This window comes from Diabrotica undecimpunctata, chromosome 5 (assembly GCF_040954645.1).
Source record: "Diabrotica undecimpunctata isolate CICGRU chromosome 5, icDiaUnde3, whole genome shotgun sequence".
NCBI classification, from domain to species: Eukaryota; Metazoa; Arthropoda; class Insecta; order Coleoptera; family Chrysomelidae; genus Diabrotica; species Diabrotica undecimpunctata.
Genome location: NC_092807.1, coordinates 89,003,029 through 89,026,465, shown reverse-complemented (window position 1 = coordinate 89,026,465; position 23,437 = coordinate 89,003,029). Strand labels below are relative to the sequence as shown.

The 23,437-nt window shown below is 34.3% G+C and overlaps 1 protein-coding gene across 2 annotated transcripts; it reads left to right on the top strand.

Annotated features, from left to right (window-relative positions):
- Positions 1–58: 58 nt before the first annotated feature.
- On the top strand, positions 59–23,437 carry LOC140441446 (uncharacterized). 2 transcript variants are annotated; one of them, XM_072532177.1, is made up of 11 exons: positions 59–554; positions 615–708; positions 6,132–6,329; positions 8,493–8,641; positions 11,128–11,406; positions 14,300–14,492; positions 16,030–16,171; positions 16,290–16,617; positions 16,672–16,862; positions 17,206–17,387; positions 22,956–23,437. In XM_072532177.1, exons 1-11 carry the CDS (start codon positions 471–473, stop codon positions 23,192–23,194), a joined length of 2,079 nt encoding a protein of 692 aa, XP_072388278.1. In that variant the 5' UTR covers positions 59–470; the 3' UTR covers positions 23,195–23,437. The 2 variants fall into 2 exon arrangements, with proteins under 2 accessions (XP_072388278.1, XP_072388279.1); XM_072532178.1 differs by lacking the exon at positions 22,956–23,437 and adding an exon at positions 19,346–19,431.

Sequence of the window (23,437 nt, the reverse complement as noted above, 5' to 3'; positions counted from 1 at the left end):
GTCAAGTGTCAAACTGGTAAGTCTTCTGGTTCTGGCACAGAACACTAATCACTTCTGGGCTCTGGCTGGTCTTTTGGCAATTCGTTACCAAATCGTTACCATTCGTTACGTTAAGTAAAGGTGATTTGACTTGATGTACAGTGGAATCGATAAGAAGAATGGATCATACGAAATTGTAAGTGATTGTAATGGGCGATTAAAGGGTGCAGGGTGTTCCTTGAAAAGACGGAATAAAATTCGATGCCGAAAAAAGCAAAAAATGCCTAATCATTGTAATGAAGACATAGATACCTAACATCATAGACTATAGAGGACATTACCATTACTATCATCAATTCATGTCATTTGTCATTTCGTGCAGAGCCGCAGCGCAGATTATGGTTTACTTGCTGTTCGCTTTAGTTGATGTTTTAATTTATTCAAGTTATAATTTATTTTGATAATATAGACGTTTTGCCCCTTAATCTAAAATGTCTTCTCTGCAAGAAATATTTATAGAAGAAAATAAAAAGTTAACTAGTAAAATTGATTCAGCATGGGTTGAAATTAATGAAGTAAGTTGTTTTTTTACAATGTTTAAAAAAGTCTTATGGGTCTATTTTTATGCTTTTTAGGAAATAACGACGCGACTACATAACTTTGTAAAATATGCTGAAACGGGAGATATTTCCTATTTAAAAAAAGAAATGGAAAGATTAAAAGGAGAAGGTATGTGACCAAACATTTATTTCTGTATCTGAATGTTGATGGTGAGAGACAGTATTTATCACTGTTTAAGCCGGATTTATAAACGGACATAAACATAATTTTAGTCTTTAACCATAAACTTATTATATAAGCATAATGTTGAAAGTTAATAAATAAATGTACCCATTTAAAAGCATCCATAATACGGTGATAATACATAAAACATAAATGAGGCGTTCAGCGCCAAAGTAGCTTAACTACCAAACGACAAAATGTTGGAAAATGGTGATCAAAGATAAGCCTACATTACGTTCATGTTAGAATTTTAGAAATTACCTATGAAAATTATTCTGTTAAATATCATATTGATAAAAAACTATTAACTTTTATGGTTAACTGGATCAAAACACTTTATATATATTTATTTATTGAAATAAATGGCGCTTAGCCTCCTTTGGCCCATCTTGATATTCATGAATGTGGCACTTAAAGCATAAACTGCTGGTGGATAGGTCACTTTGGCATTACAATCAATGTTTCCACTATTTAAAAAAATTAAAATATTTTAAGCAAGAAGTGTCTGTTTAATTATATATTATGAGTTGAAAAAAATTATCAAAATAAAATAACACAGATTAGACACACCAATAAATAATTTTCAAGCGAAAACAGTTGACTTGGTGCATAGGTCAGTTTGGCACACTTTAAATTGTTCAATATTGATATTTTATGTACTTAAGTTAGTATGATTGTTAATAACACCATGTAAAAACAACAACAAAAAATATAAAAAATAAAAATATTGCTAAAGTATTTAAAAAATGTATTTTATACAAATAAAAGTACAAAATTATAATTGTTCCTACTGTCAGTCTATACTTTCTTCATCAGAGCTTGACCAAATATACTCATCTGCTTCATTAACACCAGTCATATTACGATAAAATTCTTGTGATATAGGTGGAATGTAAGGCATCAGATCACTGATATCCTTAAGTTTTTTCTCGTCAATTTTCCTTCCACAGGGATATAACAAAGGTAAAGTATCTGGTCTAGTCGGAGCTTTTCTTTTCTTTAAATTTACTTTCTGAAAGTTAATATTATCGTTCAAATGATTTTTATATAGCATTAACAGATCAGTTCCTTCGCTAACTTGGAGATGCATTATTTTTCTCCAGTTTACCGCTTCCTTCTTGATATTCGTTTTTCTGTTTGTAATCCTTCCAGCGAGCTCAGCTTGAAAAATGAAATCGTTAGAACTCATTTCCACAACAACAAATGGGTTCTTTTTTCTTGCAGAAGTGACCACCTTGGACCAATTTTGTGGCAAAAATATATTTTTATAGTTTTTTTTTGGATTTCTCAATAACTCTGAAATCCTGATCACAGGGCAAGTATGAGTGACCAGGTACTAAAAATTTGTGTTCAATTTTCTTTGGTTTAAAGTTTTTATTATTTACTACTTAGTCCATCAAAGTGACCATTTTTATGTTTTTATTTTGACCTGCACATTGGTCACCATACATAATTACATTATCTTTTTCACCCATATTATGTTTGAAAAAGTGTAATAGACATGAAGCTATTTCTTCAGGTCCTCTAGAAGCTAAACCTTCATGCCATAAATACATAAAGACCTCTTCGGTAGTTAAATTATGTATTCCAAGTAAATAGGTCCACAGTTGCCTCTTATAGTATACAATGTTAACATCTAAGTCTGGTGTAGGGAGTGTTTTCATTAAATCGAAACAAATTACAACAGTATTAAAGTCATCTGATTTGCTGTAATACTGATCTGTGTTTAGAGCTAGTCGTGCTCTTTCTGCCAAAACATGATGGTCATTTAAATCATTTTTTAGTTTATTTTTTTCAGTCTCATTTACATAGTATTCAATTTTATTTTTTAGGGTGTTACATGTTTTACAAGTATCTTTTTGTGGAGGATGGAAATAAAGATTAAAATCTTCATTAAATACTTTCCTGAATATGTATGACTCTTCAGGTTTTATTTCTGGCTCCTGCACTTTACAATGCTCTAAATAGATATTATACATTATTGTTTTATTTAATGTTGGTGATAAATAAAGTCTGTTCGGATTTTTCTTTCTGGAATAATGAGATTGGTAGGCTGGAAACTTTTGAATAAAATTTTGAATTAGTTTTAAAGATTCTGGCTTGGTTTTGTTATGGGGTATATGCCTTCCTCTATTATCGTCTGGTGATATTTTTGCTATTGCATAGGCTATTCGTTGGTCACTTAAATGCAATGTGCGTTTAAAAACATTTTTGCATACTTCTTTTTCCTTATTTTCCGAGTTTTTTAAGAAATATTTGTGGGTATATGCTCTTCTACTTATTTCTTTTTCTGTGCGTTTTCTTCCTACTGCGCAAACTTTTACTGCTGACTGAATATACATGGTTTGTAACTCCCAGTTTTTCAAATTATAAAAATTGCTGTGGATATGTTTTCTTGTTTCATCTGAAAAATTGTTTTCACAATTGAATTTACATTTACACATAAAAAATCTATACGATCTCGCATTAATAGTTTTTCCTTTTACTGATGTGTACTCTTCCCCTCTATTTCTTAAACGCTTACGTATATTTTTTTCCATTCATTTTCATTCCTTTTCCGTTTTTTTGATATTTGTTTTTCCATGTCTAAAACTTGTTCGTTAGAAACACTTAAAACATTAAGCTTCTCATCGAATACTGCTGGTATACCTTGTTGACTATTAGTTTGATCTTGTAAAATTGCTCTAATATTTTCGTTAGTGATGTTTTCCTCCAATGTTGAAGCAGGCTTGTATTTCGTGGCCATTGTACTATTCTCTTTAGGTATGAAGCTTATATCTTTATTTGCATCATTATTTTCATCAATGAGCCTTCGATCTAAATCTTGCTTATCTATATTAAGTTCAATGCATATATCAGAAATATTACTTGGTAACTCTACAGGAGACAATAATACATCACTGAAACTATTATCTTGAATATTTAAGTCAATACCATTATACTGAAAATATTCATTGTTTAAAATACCGATATTGGAACTAAGTTGAAAACTGCCATCTAAACTTTTATTTGACTGGTCTATTAATAAAATATCGTGAGATACTGCTTCTTCAATTACACTACTTCCAGATAAACTATTTAATTCCGTATATCGACAAATATCGCTACCATCGATACAAACATCTGTTTTTATGGTTTCAAACTCATCAATTTTGTTTAAATTTTTTATATTTTCTTTTTGGTTATCAACTTTAGGGCTTCCATGATCAGAACTACCTAAAAATAAATCTTATTAAACTTGTTTCTACAAATTAAACTGAGCATAGAAGACATTGCCACAGTAGCTTAACTACCAAAGTGTGTGTTATGCACCACTACAAAATAAATTTTAAAATGCGAAAGTAGCTTAAGTGCCAATTTGGCGGTTTATTCTATTTTTATCCAAAAATTCACAACGGATATTTTGTTAGAGCTTTACGAATGATTAATAATACAAATTACTATAAGCTTGTATATTTTTTGGACGTTTTCGATTTAAACAAGTGTATCTATGAGTAAAAATAAGTGGTATATTTGACTGTAGTGGCTCGTTTTAAATATTATTAATAAATTGGATGGGATTATACAACATGTACCTCAAAGATATTTTGATAAAGTATATCAAAGATATCAAAGATATCTTTTTATCTGTTAAACCTTAACAAAATAAATCTTTGATAAAAATATCTTTATGAAAACGAATCCATACACATAACCAAGATCTTCAATGTCAAAAATAACATTATAATGCTTAATAAATAAACTTACCAGAAGTGATCACTGAACTACACATTGAAGAACATATATTTAAGATTTTATCAGTCCTACTCTTAAAACTTGACATTTCACTAATAAAACACAACAAACGAATTAATAAATCACTACAGACAGTGGTACTGTTGTAAAGCAATAGTCACATAGAGTTTGGCGCTTAAGTCACTCTGGCATCAAATGATCACGTTTTGGCAATGTTGCGAGAATAAACTTTCAATTAAACTTATCATATTCCCGCTTTAAATTGTCGTTTATACCACTTTGGCATCATAATTTAACTCTCACAGAAGCCGATAGAATAGAAAAGACAATTTAATATTTTTTGTCTCTTAAGTCACTTTGGCGCTGAACGCCTCAAATTTAGTACTTAAAACGTGACCTTCAAAGTTGGTAACTTTCAACATTTTATGAATTAAGTATTAAACATTATGGAATTGTTGGAATATGCGCATGCGTTAGTAGAAATGCGCATGCGTTGCTGGCCAAAACAACTTTTCTATTAATCTTCATATTTATTTAACAATTAATGGAGAGCTTGATGTTCTCTCTAATTTTCGTGGTAGCTTACTTCATTTATGTTTAAAAACCCAAAAAATATAATAATTTTCATGACACCATTTCTTTTCTAAAATTTAGTAAAATATACAATAATTGTGGGATAGAGTGTGTTTATTTCTGAATACTATGAAGGAAAAGGTGTTCATGAAGAAACCATGTATGTAATAAAATCTAAAATACATATGAACTAACATGGAAATATAAACATTGTAAACATAGAAACAAAATGAATACCTACTAAAATTGTTACAAAAAACAAAAATAATTTTTATCCAAACCATGTTGCAGAAAATGATTAAAGACAAATCTAGATATTGGTGTCATGTTAAAAGGAAGTTCACATTAAAGTTGATAAAACAAAGCCTCCCAATATTCAGGTATTAAAAGATAGAATTACCATAATGAAGAACTGAGCAGTCAGGCAAAATGTATTACAAAGTTTTAAAATGAAGTTAGGGGACATCTGCAATATCTGCAAACTTTTCACATCTATCAAAAATGTCATCTAACCATAGACATATAATACAAGATAGACTAATTGTTGCAATACAAGCCCATTCACCCAGTGCACCAGAGAAAACTGACACAAAGCAGTCCCTACATCTTTTTCTAATTTGCCAGGTTTATCAACCACATGACCTTAATGACCAATGAGGAGGTCACATCGTTGATGAACAAGGTCCATTAGATAGAGATGTAGGGACTGCTTTGCGTCAGTTTTCTCTGTTGCACTGGAGGAATACAACTGTATTGCAGCAGCTAGTCTATCTTGTATTATATGTCTATCGTTTTGAAACCCATACCATAACCAAATTTTTTAATGTATTTTTGTGGAGTCAAGTGTACAGTCTTTTTTGTGTTTTTCAATGATATATTTTAACATAGAACCAGCTAAAGGAAAATTTCTGTATTTTTCTACCAAATGAGTGTAGTGATACTTTTAAAAAATTGACCATATCTAGGAAAATTGAAATAGTGCCCTCTCTACCCCACATACCAATTTTCACAGTAAACTATGTAATATATTATCTTATTATACATGATATAATTTTCTGTAGGTAAAGAGCCAATCAAAGAGTCTAAAGAAAATGTGGAGCCAAATACTCTATCCATATCTGCTTTGCCCAAGAGAACAACAAGACAAAAAACTGCTACACCAGCTGATGCAACATTTACAAGCTTACCACAAATTAGGATAAAACAAGAAAAGGTTTCAATGATTCCTGTAGATCCGAAACTTCCTAGTTCAGTAACAAGTAAGTTAGAGCTTATTGGGCAATCAGTTATGTGTTTTGGGTACTAAGGGATCTTTGTGCTAATCTTATATACTAAAACGCTAAGCCCTTTTCTTGTCCACCACTTTACTCAAAAACCATATTAGATAATTAAAATATTTTTTCGGAATATTATTAGTATTACGTATGAGATTGTCAAGATATACTTTTGGTACAAAAATTCACTTCCGGTTTTGAGATGACCGGAAGTTAAAATTTACTTTAAGTTTTAGACCCCACAATGTATATATGGATCGAAAGGTCTCGTCGAGACGAATCTAAATATGTACTTCCGGTTGCGATCCGACACCGGAAGTGACCCGAAACGCGCATAAAACGTCAAGATAGAGAAAATCTGACACCGGATTCGTGATCAGCATGCAAAATTAACTGCTAAATGATATCCATGTTGACATTTGATGAACTAAAAATTGCATTCCGGTTTTGAGGTCGACTTCCGGTTTGGTTTGAAAATAAAAATTTCATTTAAAAAACTCGATGTCGAGTTAGTTGGTCCGCTAGTGCATAACTATTTAGCTAAAGAAAGTATAGACAGCATTTATATTGTAAATTATTTGACTTATATCTTTTTTCAGTTGTATAGTAATGTTTTATTAATATCAATGTACTCTCCAGGGTTCCCTAGGGCTTTTAATTAACCAGTGTTAACCATATTTCAATTTGAATTTAATTTTAATCTTATGAATATTATTTATCTTATATAGAAAGGAAAAATGGCGTCATCTAGTAAACAGGCAACTGGCAACGCTCCTGAAATATCGACTGTTAAATGTTGTAGAAAAATTTAAGTGTTATTATATGTGTAAAGTGCGGTGCTCTCTTCCATAACTCTTGTTCTAAAAGAGACTGGAGTGAGAACATACATTTCATTGATAAGAGCAGAATTGTTTGTTGTGGTGATGATACAAACGAGATTGAGGTTAGCAGAGTAAATCTGAACAGGCTGTCAGAGGAGAGTGTTGTTAATATTGGTGTTCCTCATAGCTCCGTCCTTGGACTCATACTATTTCTAATATATTATTATATTAATGACTTACAAGCATTGAATCAAACGATACATACACACTCTTTGCTGATGACACCACAGTATCCTTCTCAGCTGACACAGTTGAGGACTCCCTTAGGGGATCCAGGTCTGCACTGTTTTATACTAAAGAATGGTTCTGTGTTAAGAGGCTGTTGCTTAATGAAGCAAAGACCAACAGGGCTGTTTTTGCTCTTAGGGATACCCAGGCTGAAAACGCAAATGTGACAAGTGTGAAGTTCCTTGGAGTACATCTAGACCCAAGCATCAATGGGGTCAACGTATTGACTCTCTGAGCAAAAATCTATCAAAGAACTTATATGTGCTCAGAAATCTGCATCAGAATTCAATTTTCCATGTTCTTCATCACAGAACTAATTATGATTCAAATAGAGATATAATCTGAATTCCCATGCATGCTAATTAGATACCTCACAAGATAGATGTTTTACTCATGTATAAATAGCTTTACAGTTTTGTATGGATAAGTGTGTACTTATTAATTGTATTCATCTATATTTTATTTAGAGGTTTCAAAGAACTCAATGAATTGCCTAATGAATTAAAAGATTGTAGGACAGTTAAAAGTTTTAAAGATACATTAAAGTTTTTTCTTAAAAATATAAAGTAATATTTTAATTGGCAGAGAACATGCACAATATTTTTATTTAATTTTGTTGACTTTTTTGGTTGTTGAACTTGTTATTGAATTGATTGCAATTTGTTATTGATTTTGAGAATAAATTAAAGGTTTTCCTTACGAATATAAAGTGATATTGGACTGACAGTGAATGTACATAAAATATTCTTGAATAATTTTATTGATTTCAATTTGTTATTGATTGATTTTCTTTTGTTTATATGTAAAAAATTTATTTAAGTTAGGTTATTTAGTTATTTTTTGTATATTAGGTTTTATTGTATATTTCTTTAATGTTGCATTCTTGTATAATTTTGACAGTGGGTTTGTCTCGTTTCTTATCAATAAATAAATATTATTAAATTGATCATAGGAACATTCTTTATCATCATCTGTTAAAGGTTTATTTTTCTGACTTATACTAATCACCACATGTTCTCATAAGTGTTTATCTTTATAGATGATACTACCGAACAACCTGAACAGCCTGGAGAAATGTTAGCACCTACAGCGCTGCCACCTAAGAAAAAGAAAATTAAGGAAGAACCAGTGGAACCTGTCAAAAGATCTACTCGTACCAAGACCAAGAAAGTTCTTGAATATTCAGAGGTAAACTTTTTTGATACTCTGTTTCTGTCTTGTCAGTTAAATATTAGTATAAAGTCATTCAGGTATAGTAAACAAAGAGTGTGTAAGATATCTTAAGTTTTATTCATATTTCAAATTTTTAAAATTTTTTCTTGTCTTGAATGTTGCAGTAATTTTAATAAATCAATAATGAGTACCTACATTAGATTAGATTGTATAGGTCGTTAAGGCCATGCAGCCTCACCATGCTTCAACCTTTAGAGATCTTTTGTGCATACCTAGTTGAATTCTAGGATGCCAATACATCTGATGAAGTTGATTGGCTTCCTAGGTGATTTGTTTCCTATGTCAGAGGGCGCTGGGCTGACCTCTCCTAGTAATTTTAGTCATTTGCAGAACATTGCTATGCAGTTGCATAATATATATTCTGCTGTTTCTTTTTCGGTGTCACACAAACAACAGTTCTCACTATCTGATTTGCACATTTTTTTGAGATGATATATCTCAAAGGGCAGTGACCAGTGAGAAGGCCAGTGACCATTTTTATACCTTTTTTACTCATTTCGAGAAGGCGGTTTGTTGCAGTAGGCGACACTTTTATGGGACCTTTTGCTAGCCTTTGTACTGGTGTGTTAAACCAGTGTAATCTCAGTTGATTGAGTTCCCAGGTCCGGAGTTCCTCTCTGATGTGGCTTTTCGATAGTCAATAGAAGGGTTCTGGACCCTGGTATGGGGTATTAGACCCTTTTTTTTTGTAACGCTGTCAGCTTCCTCATTTCATGCAATTCCCTTGTAACCTGGCACCCACATAAAAGTTAGTTTGTTGCGTTTCGCCAGCTTCTTGAGGGATTGAGAGTCTCAAACCTAATTTAACTCACAAGTAAATGACTTTAGAGCCTTTAAGGCAGCTTGGCTGTCTGATAAAATAAAGAATTTTGCCTTACGAGTGTCTCGGTTGAGACATTCTTGGGCACTAATGTGTGTAGTATATATTTCCGCCTAAAAGATAGTTGGGTCATTTCCAAGAAATTTAGATAGGCTGAAATTGGACCCAGTAACTCGCACTCCTACCCTTTCATCTATCTTAGATCCATCCGTATACCAGACGAGTGAACCTTTTTTCAGTTTCTGTTCAACTTCACCCAATTTTTGGTTTGTTATGACCACTTCAAACAGTGTTTCGATGTCGAATTTGACTGGCATTGCATCTGTCAGCCTGTCCTTAGAATCCAATAGAATTTCTTCCAAGATTTTTAGGTGGCCAACTAGATCTCTAGGTTTCATTATTTGTGTCTGTCGTAGTTTTAAGGCGGTAGTTACTGCCTCCTTCCTTATGAAGAACTGTAAGGGAGCAAGGTTCAGCATCGCCTCTAGAGCTGCAGCAGGGCATGTTGACATTATCCCTGTGATTCTGATAATCTTTTATATGACCAGAGGTGCATTTTCGGTTTTAGGTCCCCAAGTTTTTCCAAATGTCTTGCGGCAGGTCCAACTTGCCACCAAAGCTCTGGATAAGATTTTTTTACTATGACTATTCCAGGTGTTTTTGATCTAGCGATACCCCCAGATATTTTACTTCTTTGGAATAGTCTAATGTGATGCCATTCATAATTGGAGCCTGCAAATTGTATTTACATCTCCCACTATATCAATGAAAGTGCAGAGCCATTTCTTTTGCCACTATTATCTTTTCAATACTTTTGACTAGTGAGTTCAGAGAATTTATACTGGATTTGGTTGTCTGGCAGGCAAATTAATGTTTGTGAAGTGGTTTCGCTTCTTATGCAATCCATTGGTTTTAGGAGAAAGGAGGAGAGACATATGGGGCGATAAGACTTTGGTTCGTTTGTAGAACGTTTTCCCGTCTTTCGTATAAACACCACCTTTTGGAATGTGACATAACACAAGGCTTGCTATAAAAATCCACTGTAGTTGCGGCTGTATTTGCATGAAGCCTTTTTGGAGTGAAGCGGAAAATATTTCGTCCTTACTGGAGAATTTAAAAGATTTGAAGCTTTTAATGGCCAATTCGATTTTGTTTTTTGTAAAGATTTTTTCCGCTAGTTGCCGGCTGGATCTGTTGAGGCAACTGGAAGCCTCTACTAGCTGGATACTTTGCGGTTCATCTAGTATTTGTTGAGAACCAGGAAAATGAGTCTTTAACAGCTCTCTAATAGTTTCAGTTAGGCTCTCTGTATGGTTATTATTAAGGTTTTTCAATGTAATCAGTCCGATTTCATTTGTTTGATCTTTTGAAAGAACCTTTTGAAGTCGTTGTGCAGGGGAATGTACATACATATGTAATAACATAATTTATAAAATATTTTCTACTTCTTTATAATAAATTCCTTAAAATAAGTTCCTTAGAAAGGATTAAAATTTCCATTCAATATAAATTTCCCATTGCCAATTATTTCAGTTTCTTTAGAAGAAGAGATTTTAAGACTCCAAAAATCATTTTAATTGATACTGTTTCCATCTCTAGTATCCTTTCTTTATATTTTAAGATCTGCAATGGTAAACCTTCGGACGTAATGATTCAAAATACAACAGTAACAATGATTGACATAACAGAAGATAAGGAACCTGACAATGAAAGGAAACAGACTAAAAAAGAAACTGCTGCTTTAGCTGCAGAAGCTGCCACCGAAACAAGAAGTACAAGGACGAAAACGAGACAAAAGAAACAAGTACAAGAGGAAAAGAAAATCGAGGAAGTTGCAGTTGAAGCTCCTCGTCCCAAGACAAGAAAGAACAAGAGGAACAATGAGGAAACAGAGAAGAAGGTTAGTGATTTTTATATTTTTAGTTTTATTTTTAGAGAATTAAAGTGAGAACATTTTTACTTGGTATTGTTATTTGCATATTTTGTTTTTTCTTCGTTTACTATACACTATCTGGTTGAGTTTACCGAAAGTACGAGCTGATTATAGCCGCAAATGTCAAACATGGAACAAAAAATTTCGGTTTATCAGTGTTGGCATGATTTTATAATGTATATGCTGTATGCTTCAAATATAAAGAGATAAATATTTAGAAAAGTATATTTTGAATATTGTTTTATGAATTCTGCAATTTTTGATTTATATAAAAGAAGAATGAGTAAATATTTGTTTCTTTGGAGATACTTGCAGTTAATTATTAGAAATTTTTTATGGCAATAGAAAGGGACAAATATTTACTCGTTATTGTTTCATATAAATTAAAAATTGTAGAATTCGTAAAATAGTATAATCAAAATATACTTTTTAAAAGCTGTGTCTCTTTATATTTGAAGCATACAACATATGCATTATAAAAACATCCCAACACTGCCAAACCGAAATATTTTATTTCATGGTTGACATTTGCGGCTATATTCAGCTTGTACTTTCGGTAAACTCAACCCACTATCTCTTTAGTAACCTTTCGCTGACTCCCGTACCTTCTGGTTTATATCGGTAAACCTGTTTTGTTCCCCTTGTTTCGGACCTACTCTTTACCCAGCTATTATATTGGGTTCCCATTGGGTTGCAATCATACTTATTATTGGATGTCAAGTGCAGAAGGTGCTTGGACTCGCTTGTGTAGGCATCACGGGTGCAATGTGATATACATCAATGAATATATGAATAATGAGTTGCATAGCTATAAGGCCTGTATTAAATTTCACTAACTGGAGAATCTATTTTGAGTCTGTCAAGGTCAAGGTTTCGAATACAAGTAATTAATTTTGGTCGGGCTGTCTTTTGTCCTCGGTTGAAGCGATCAGTTGGATCAAATTTTGGTCAATCAGTCAGATATAATTGGGAATTATATTTTTGATTCTTTGTTATCTAAATTTTATGTAATTTCTGTTAATTTATTTAAATATGGAAATGGATCTAGTAATCTACAAATCTACTGAGAATATATCATTTTAGACCAGACTATGATGATTCCTCCCTTTGTCTGATTTCTTCTTTTTTGTTTTGTGAGTAAATGTCACAATATATAGGCTTTACTGCAGTCTTGGAGGTAACGCTGGACCTTCCTAATCTGCATATCTATACATGTAATAAGGGTCGATTTAGAACGTTCCGTTAGGGTAACACGGACTTGGCATCTAAAGCAAAGTAACCTTAATGGAGATCTGGGCATTTTGAGGGTAGGCAGATTCTATAAACATATCAAGTAAGCATACACGAACTATTCGCGCTATCCCTGCGGTATGTGCCGTCTTTGCTTATTGTCAGCTAAAAGTGGACACATGCGACGTAGGTTGTAGGCTCTTATGTCAATTAAAATGCAATTTGAATAATTTTTCACCGAAATATGATTGTTGATGAAACATAGGATGCGAAAGAATGGGATGCGAAAAGAAATATTGACATTCGTTACTTGATGTTAGAAAAAATGCCCTGATTTGCGTCGAAAAACAATTCTCTTCCACCAAAAACGACGCTAACCGCCAGAATTCGTGACATTTTTCTATTTTTTAACTTAAAAATAGCTCCGATAAAATTTTGACATAAAATAGCTGAAAAACCTGCTTATAAAACGCATATATTTTTCGCATATAATAATTATTTGTACAAACTGCGGCATGCTCAAAAAATTTTTCGTCAAAATAGTCTTCAAAATAGCCAAAAAGACCTAACCGCTGGTGGCGGTCGCTCTGGATAACAGTGTTCCTTCTGGTTGTATGGCATTTACTTCCAGATTCTTTAGCGACTGTCTAGGCTTTTTGTAGACTTTTCAGTAGCAGTTGCAGACGATGGGTCTAAACTTGGAGGTATCTCAGGCTCATCAACATGCATCAACGACAGAAACGAGTCTTCTTGATCACCCTCGTCATCTTCTTGATCACCCTCGTCATCTTCTACTTCTTCAATTTCAGAATCGTTGCCATCCCCAATCAGCTGAAGCACCAACTCACTCGATAGTTCCGTTCCTAAAAGCAAAAAAATATTAATATTTTAATTTAAAGCGAAAAAATATTATTTCATGACATTAAACAGTAAGACACCGAAAGATGAGTGAGTCGGAACGTCACGTTCGTGCGAACACATTTTTGAGAGGTTATGTTCCCTATATAAAGTCAATAATGCCAAAAATATTGTTCATCCAATTACTTTATTAATTAAACAAAACATTAAAAGCAAAATTCAAGTGAAATGTCGAATATATAATAAAATACTTAATACTTACGTTTACCAGTCTCTTCAACAAAATACACCGACATCTTATCAGAAAGGCCAACCAACACTAAATACCGTCTTAGTCACACGTCCGTGTTTAAATCATAAACAGACTTGTGCAGTATCGTTCGCTACCGTTCTGGGCCCGCAAAGTTGATTAGACAAGAGGCAGGAATTTATTGAAATATAGTGCACGATCGTGTGCGCTCGTCTTGAAAGGGATATACATATCCTAATTGGGATTATATTTCATATTTTTCTTTGGATCGCGGATCCCTCGCCAACCACGGTTTTACCAACCGCGCCTTTCTCTTCGGAACGCAACCCACGCGGTTGAAGAGGGATTACTGTATAAAATATTCTTCTCAAATGGTTTAATATTGCAACGCCACTGCATAGATGTGTCTATTATCTACGCGATAATATATTTCGTGGAACTGCTCGCCACAACACTTGAAACTAGCTGTACACATTTTACATTTTGTCTTAAAATTTTTATAATAAAGAGTTATGCTTTTAGGTCGGAGGAAAAAGATCAAAATCTTCATCGTCGTCAGACAAAGATGAAAATAAGAGTGCTTTGACCGATTATGAAGATGCCGTTTCTAATTTCGATCCGTCTGAAGTTCCTGAAGGAGCCGTTAAAGAAGAAGCTCCTGTCATGAATGCAACTATGGTAGTTGAAAAGCCTAAAGTTGTTAAGCAGACCGCAGGTTAGTTTGTTGTTACTTTGTTTTCTTTTGTTTATTACTTATACGTTAGATGAAAAAAGTGCTTTAAGGATCAAAGTTTATGCATAAATGATTAATTATATGAACTTTATTTTTTAGTTGGTTGTTCAAAGAGTAAATTAACTCTGTTCTGATATCAGTTTTGACACCTGCTGGCCTAAAAGCATTTATTTATTTGATTGATATAAGGTTGAATGCTCGAATAAATGAACTTTGAAAAATTAAAGGCAAATATCGAGCACAATTTTAATAATTAAATCTTGTACATAACACAATGTGTTCACCCTATTTTCAGAACAATATTGATACCATAGAAAGAGTCCAGCATAAATTTTTGAGATATTGTGCTTACCATGTCCACACTACTATTGAAAATCATGATTATTTCCGTATCGAACAACAATTATCTTTACCCTCACTCAAGAACCGTCGTGATATGTCAGGAGCTATATTTATATATAAGATCATACATGTATTTATTGATTGTCCAAACTAGTTAAGCCAGATTAACGTTAATGTTCCCCATCAAGCTCTACGTTACCACAATGTTTTCAATATTCCTTTCCACAGAACAACCTATGGTATTCACAATCCATTGGATAGATACATGTGGCTATTAAATGATATAATTTCAAGTTTTGAATCGTGTGATATTGTATATTGTAATTTAAACTGTTAATGGGGTTATCCCGTGTATTAAGTAAATAAAAAATAAATAAATAAATTTTCCTTTAGGAAAAATAAAAGAATCTGTATTTTCAATTTTAAAGGAGTTGACTGGCCTCGAAGATCTTTCGACACTGCGACCATTAAGACCTTTTGTATATCCAGTCCAACAAATCTAGGCTTCTAAGAAAGGACTGATTTGTTACCTGATCTAAAAAGACTTGTTCAACGTATGTGGGGAACAATTGCCCTGGACAAACTTTACGAACTGTTGCAGCTCCTCATGTAGTGAGTTATAAATGAGGGTTGAACTCTTTTGTGTACATAGTCGATCAGAATATTTCCTTAGTCAATACGTTTAATCATTTTGAAGTTGCGTTAAGGGTACTTATTTTTCATCATCATCACCATCATCATCATCATCATCATCCAGCCTTCATTTATCACGTCCATGACGTAGGCCTCCCTTAAACTCCTCCATTCTTTGCAACAAAGAGCACAAAATCGCAAAGAATGGAGGTACTTATTTTTAGTTAGCATTAAATCATTTACTCCGCAACCTTAAACTGCGTATTATTTCACATTGGCGGAGAAATTCGGACATAGGGCATTCGAATTATACATTGGTCCTTCGAGTCGGTCTCCTTCGATTCCTGTAGATGTTTGGAAATTGAGATTGTCCACTGTTTTCGCCCTCTTTTGACTTCTAGGCCGCATTTTGACTTCAAGCTGTGAAGCTATGTGAAGTAATTCACCTGCTTAAGGACTCTAATTGAAGTGTTCAAATATTTTATAACTTGGTATTGCACAACGTTGTTTCGTTATCTTATTTAAATATCTTCTAATGTTTTAGATAAACATGAATTAGAAAATTATAGAACTCCGCCACCATCTAAGAAAGGACAAATAAAGGAAATTTTTAGCCCGTACGATAAAACTTCTATTAAAAAGAAAGTGGAAGCATTTGAAAAGCTTGGAAGCTCATCAAACATTTTGTAAGTATATCTTAAAAATACCTATTGTAATTCCATATGGGAATGATACCACAAAATTGATAGAAAAAAGTCGTTACTTATGGATAATTAACTGCACACTAATTATAAATCTTTTTAGGGAAAGTGTGTCGAAAATTCCAATAATGCAAGATTCGAACAGCGATCCAGTAAAAAGTAAACAGTATACACCATTCACGAATAAATTTATGCCAAAAACTACTAGTACGTCCCTGAAGATAAATAGACTCGTTTCTTCTAATTCTGTGACTAAGGACACCAGTGTATCGATGAAATCTTTGAGCGCGCTAAAAGCTTCACAGGCGGAGTACCGTGAGTTAGAGAAAAGAAGACAAGAAAAAGAGAAAGAAGCACAGTTAAAGAAGGAAGCTCTGCTTCTGGCTCAAGCTGAAGAGAAAAGACGAAAAAGGGAGGAAAAACAGTTAAAGGTAAACATTTTTGACTACTTCTGACTATATTTCACCTATTTAATATATTTTTAGGCACAGCAACAACGCGAGATAATTCAAAAGGAACGGGAAAAGCAATTGGAGATTCAAAAAGCAAAAGAAGAGAAATATAAACAGGCAGTGGCGGAAAAGGAAGAAAAGTTGCAGAAAATTAAAGAAGAAGCTGAGAAAAAACGCCTGTTGGCTAAGCATAAAGCTAAAGTAGCCAAGGAATCACAGTCAGCGTATGTATAACAAAAAACTATTAAAAATATTTATTTAAATGTGCGAGCTGCACAATTCTCATTTTCAGTTTAAGACCGTAAAATTGAGTATTTTGAAACACAATAAATGGACTACCTAAGCTCTGACGTTACAATAGGAAGGGGTTGTAAAAACCTTTCCAAACATTTTTAATTCGTGTGTATTTGACCCATAAGAAGTTTTTTTAATTGTTTGAAAAATAAATAAGGAATTTTGGTTATGAACATTCGTTGTTACGTGTAAATTGTCCGTTTTGTAGCTGTCGTCATCTAAGAAAGACATTTTACTATATTTGATGACCTATATATTAAATCTTTTTCGTAGGGAGGAAAAAGCTATGGAAAACGAAAGAAATCTTGATAAAGGAAAAACGAAAAGGGACCAAAACGATTACAAACCTATTTACATGACGACGAGAGCCCCACTTCTTCCGACAGATGACTGTTATGATTCAGATGACGAAGAATATCAGAATAAAAAGTATATTAAACCAAAATGGTGCAGAGGTAAGTGTTACAGCCTTGTAACATATCGCCAAAATATATTTCTTTATTAATAATTAACATTACGTCTCTGTATAGTAGACTCGGAATTCGGCTAGATAATTTAAACCGAAAATAACAAAATTCATTTTTTCAAAATTTTGTGAAGAACAAGTATTCTCGGATATCAACAGGACCGTATTATGCTTTAAAATTTTAAATTACGTAAATTATTTTCTTAAAATGTGTTACCAATGTTGCTCCAATTAAAACAAAAAAAGTATGATTTTAAATAGAAAAGCATGTATATGTAAATTTTTCCTGTTACGCCAAAATTAATAAATCTGGAAAGTCACATAAGTATCAAACCTAAAAATATTTTAAATCAAGTATAAATAATACAATTCTTTTATCTCCAGATTTAGCCATACGGCTCACACTCCCTCTAAGGGGAAAATTCACTCATCCCAGACACCTACGGTATCAAAAGGATTGAGCTCTGGTGGGACTCTTTCCATGTTATCGAGTCCTAGGTGACTTGGTATGTCGGTGTATCTCCCAAAAATTTTCGTACGCATCTGGACGTCGAAAGTAACACAGCTTTCTGCATAATCTTATATAGATGTTCATTTAGACCCAGCTTTTTATGTTTTCTAGGAGGCTCTTCGGGATGACTCCAGTGGTAGAAAGAATAATAGGTATCGTCTGGGTACTTTCCATTCTCCATTGTCTCCTGATTTGTATTTCTAGATCTCTGCACTTGGCGATCTTTTCGTTGTATTTAACACGTAAATTATTGGTGTTGGGTATCGCCACATCAATAAGTGTTGTTTGCCTAGTAATTTTATTAACTAGTATGAGATCGGGTCTATTATGGGCCACTGGTTGGTCTGTAAGCACAGTGCGGTCCCAGTATAGCTTGTAGGTGTCATTTTCAAGCATTCTATCAGGGACGCATTGATAATAAGAAAGATGGTCGGTTAGGAGAAGTCCCAGTTTGTCAGCTAGTTCTTGGTGAATAATCTTTCCTACTGAGTCATGACGTTCTTTATAATCAGTACCGACAAATGCCTGGCAGCCACCGGTAAGATGTTGGATGGTTTCTTGGGCTTGGCATCCATATCGGCATTTGTCATTTTGGACTTGAGGATCTTTAACAATATATTTCAGGTAATTTTTAGTTGGAATAACCTGATCCTGAATGGCAAGTAGGAAACCCTCAGTCTCGGGAAACACCTTTCCTGATAGTTCGACCAATAACCAATAGTTCGACGCTGTATTGTCGACATATTCTTGGCTGATCTCATTAAGATGTCGCCCATGCAGAGGTTTACTCATCCAGGTGCGCATTTTGTCTTGCTTAGTCAAATGGTTTATGCGCATTTCTTGTTCCCTCAGTTTAAGCGGCGTCGTATCATCTACTGCGCAAATTGCTCGATGTAAAGTAGATGTCTCAGCCTGTACCTGAAAATAAGTTCTTAAATTAGCAATTTGTTTATCCAATTGCTCACCTATATCCATAAGTCCTCTTCCCCCTTGATAACGCGGTAATGTTGTTCTCTCTACTGCACTGCGTGGATGATGTTTTTGCGCCTTTGTGAGAAGTGTTCTTACTTTCCGCTGAAGACCCTCTATATCCGTTTTTGACCACTTTATAATACCAAATGAGTAGCTCAGCGCGGAACAGGCGTACGTATTTAATGCCTTAAACAAATTTTTACTATTAAGATATGACCGATTTAGTTGTCTTACTCTTCGCACGAACTCCGAAGTTAGTTCAGTTTTCATTTGTTTATGGTCAATTTTCCGCGCTTGTTTTACTCCGAGATATTTGTACATATCATTTTCACCCATTGCCTTGATGTTTTGGCCATCTTGCATATCGAAACCTCCGGGCTGAACCTTTCCTCTGACTATATTTAGTATACGGCACTTGTCTAGTCCAAAATTCATACTGATATCATTTGAGAAATTTTCTACAGTTTTTAGCATCTCATCTAGGCGGTTTCGAGTGGAAGCCATTAATTTTAAATCATCCATATACAACAGATGATTAAGCTTCGCTATAACAGTGTTGTTATTTTTGATGCTAAAACCTGAGTCAGTAGAGTTCAGCAGCTGAGATAGTGGGTTCATTGCTAGGCAAAACCAAAGTGGACTCAACGAGTCCCCCTGGAAAAGCCCCCGGTTAATAGGGATATCTTCAGTTTCGATATTAATTGCACCCGGTATTTGAAGGTGAATTCTTTTTATTATTATTATTATTATGACACAATCTTTAGCAATCAAAACACAAATCAAGTTCTATAAGCTAATTTGCTGGCTGCGGAGCAAGGGGCTCCTATTGGCGTGGTGAGGTTTTTCCAGTAACAAGACCACTTTAACCGTTTTTCAGGTCAGCTGGCCAGTTCTTTTTGAGTCTCCTATTGGCTTGGTGTTCTAGCAGAGGTTGGAGTAAGGGGTTACCATGTGATTCCAGTGCTTCATGGTGCTTCGTGCTGTATTTAGTGATTACATCCTGTACGAACGGGATTCTTAGGTCTTCATTAAGTGTTAGGTTTGACACATACCAAGGTGCATCAGCTATCGTTCGGAGTAATTTTCCCAGAGTTGGATTCCATACGTCCAGATAGGTTTTATGACGGTTTTGTATACAAGGATTTTGTTTTCAAGGCTTAGTTTCGATTTCCTGCCTACTAATCAGTTTAGATCTTTCATTCTTGGGTCAATTTGTTTCCGCTTCTTAAGAATATGTTCTTTCCAGGTGAGTTTTGAGTCAAGATGTATTCCTAGGTATTTGGTGTTACAGGATTGGGGAAGTTGGATATTGTTTAGTGAAACTGGGGGACACGGGTCTATTCTCAAGGTCAAAGTCACTTGGCCTGATTTTGTTTCATTCATTTTAATTCTCCACTTGTAAGACCATGTCTCGATTTCATTCAGTTGTATCTGTAGAATGTTAGATGCTACAATTGGATTTTCGTCGGCTGCAAGGATGACAGCATCATCTGCAAACGTGCCAGTGATGGTTTCATTAGTGGAGGGTAGATCTGCTGTGTATAGCACATAATATTGATCCAAGAACGCTGCCCTGTGAAATACCAGATTTTATAGGAAAATTATTGGAATTACTTTCATTCGCTCTTGTTCGGAATTCTCTCCCACTCCGATAGAATTTTAACAGTTTCAGGTACGTGATGGGTAAATATTTCTTGATTTTGGAAATCCGGCCTGTGGGCCAAACCTTATCAAAGGCTTGACTAACATCTAGAAAAGCAGCCGTGCAGTAGTGTTTGCTTTCCTTTGCAGAATTTATGGTGTGTACTATTCTATGAACCTGCTGTATTGTCGAGTGTTTTTTTCTAAAGCCAAATTGGTGGTTGGGTATCCATTCCTCCGTATTAGGGCCTGAGTTAATTTTTTGTAACCGTAATCTTTCAAGTATTTTGGATACGACTGGTAGTAGGCTTATTGGCCTATATGATGAAACCTCGTTTGAATTTTTTCCTGCTTTTGGGATTAGTATTATTTCAGCGGTTTTAAAGAGCTTTGGCCGGTAGTTTAATCGTAGAATAGCATTGAAGATGAGAGTAATCAGTATGATTCCTTTATCTGGTAGTTTCTTCATCATCTTGGGTGTTATTTTGTCCAGCCCAGGAGCTTTTCTAATGTTTAAATATTGGATTTCTTGTTGAACTTCATTTTTGGTTAGTGGTCTGATTACTGGTATGTTCTCTAGAATGTTATTTATGACTCTTTCAATTTCAATATCTGGAGCGTCGTGGTTGGGAGTAAATACTTGAGCTAGGTGCTCGGCAAATAGCGTTGTTTTTTCTTCATCACTTCTGGCCCACTGTAGTGTTGGTCCCTGTTCGTTTCTAATTGGAGGTACCGGAGTCTTAGGTTTTTTTGGAGTTTTTGATCGGTTTCCATATTGAGTTATCGTACCGGTTTAGATTTGGTATGTAGTTTGTAAATGACAGTTCTTGTGCCTCTTTAAGTTTAAATTTTAGTTGATTGTTTAGCCTGTTTAATGTAGTCTTGTCTGCTGGGGCATGGGTTTGGTGCCATTTGGCCCTAGCTGTGACCAGAATAGCAGAGTATGGAAAAGAGTATGGTCTAACAATGAATGTCAAGAAGACGAAATTTATGAGAATATCGAAAACTCAAAGAAATAACGAGAGTCTTCTAATAAACGAAACCAACGTCGAACAAGTGGACAAATATGCATACCTGGGAACAATGATTAACTCCACAAATGATTACAATCAGGAGATAAAAATAAGAATAGAAAAGGCTAGAGCAAATTTCAACAAAATGAGAAGAGTTCTATGTACCAGGGATTTAAAACTGGAACTAAGAGTTAGGTTGGCGAGGTGCTATGTTTTTTCGACCTTATTTTATGGAATGGAATCTTGGACCTTGAATGCTACATCAACGAAAAAACTGGAATCATTTGAGCTGTGGGTGTACAGAAGAATTCTGAAAATATCATGGACAGAACACGTCACAAACAAAGAGGTTCTGAGAAGGATGAACAAAGAAATGGAAATTTTAAATTCAATAAAAACAAAAAAATTGGAATATCTCGGACATATTACACGTGGAGAGAAATACACCTTGCTCCAACTGATCATGCAGGGAAAGATCCAAGGAAAGAGAAGCATAGGGAGGCGTAGAATGTCATGGCTGCGCAACCTGAGAGAGTGGTACGGATGTACATCAAATGAACTTTTCAGAGCAGCCGTCTCAAAAGTTCGAATAGCTATGATGATTGCCGACCTCCGCCGCGGAGATGGCACTTGAAGAAGAAGAAGGCCCTAGCTGTCCTTTTTTGAGCTACCAGCTTTTTAATTTCAGCTGGGATGGCTGGCTTTGCTACCTGTATTGTTCGCAGGTGTAGCATTTTGTACGGCCTCTATGAGTGTTGTTTAAAGCCGTTAATGTTTCTTCTATCTCTCTTGTTGTTTTGAGGCTTACTTGTAGACTAAATTTCCTCTTATTTGCTGCGGTATTTTTGGTTGCTATAATTGGGGAGTGGTCAGATGAGAGATCATAGTTCGGCATAATCTCCATGTAACCAGGAGAGATGCCCTAAGGAATAAATAGATCCAGCAGATCAGGTGGTTTGTTTGGATCCGTTGGCCAGTATGTAGGAGACCCTGTTGACAAAGAGTGGTAGTTGTTTTCATGTATTAGGCTTACTAGTTCTCTGCCCTTAGTTGTTGTAAGACGAGATCCAAATAATATATGTTTGCTGTCGAAGTCTCCCCCTGCAATAAATGTATGTCCTAGTTTCGAAGAAATTTTTGAAGTCTTCTTTCTTTAAGTTTTATCGAGGTGGACAGTAGACTGCTGTGACTGTTAGTTCGTAAGACCTCATACTGACTTTGATAACCGTAGCTTGCAAGCAAATTTCAGCATACTTTGGTAGTATCGTTTCAAGAACAAAATATGATTCAAATATGGTAATTCATATTTCTTTCCTAGATGATATTTATAGGTATATGTATAGTTTATATTTTTAAGTATAAGAATTTTACTTAAAACTTATTGGAATGTTTTTTCAATACAACAAATTATTTTTTTCAGACGACGTATTGAAGAGACAGTTATACGTTCAATTAAAAGCAGGAGAGAAAATTAAAAACACACTGTTCTGCTGTCAAACACACAGTCCTGATCTGATTGACATTTTTGAAAAAATAGACCCCAAGAAATTGAAGAGAACTTCCAGCGCCGTCTGGAAGAAACCTCCCCGCTACACCTTATTCTCAATGACTAGCGATATCCACTTCAGTGAAGATTCAGAGGGCAACGTAGATGTTTAAATTAATAAAAAATCATTCATATGTTTAATAAAATGGTTTCAAAGAGGAGGTTATAAATGTTTCAAAGAAAAACACGTCTGTTAACGTGTTAATAGGCCATATTTTATTTTTACTTTCCTTTTTCTTGAATAGCAGCGCTAAAATTGTGTATCGCTGAACATATTGTAACATTTGTGCGAACTGTATATTGCTACTTAAATAATTTCTGGCTAACGTAAGCCGATAATAATAGTTTAGGTTATC

Bases quoted from the DNA above. Each gene is read 5' to 3' on its own strand.
- LOC140441446 (XM_072532177.1), top strand. From the start codon at position 471: ATGTCTTCTCTGCAAGAAATATTTATAGAAGAAAATAAAAAGTTAACT. The intron at 709-6,131 runs GTATGTGACCAA...AATTTTCTGTAG, and splicing joins GGAAAGATTAAAAGGAGAAG to GTAAAGAGCCAATCAAAGAG. The intron at 16,172-16,289 runs GTAAGTATATCT...AAATCTTTTTAG, and splicing joins GGAAGCTCATCAAACATTTT to GGAAAGTGTGTCGAAAATTC.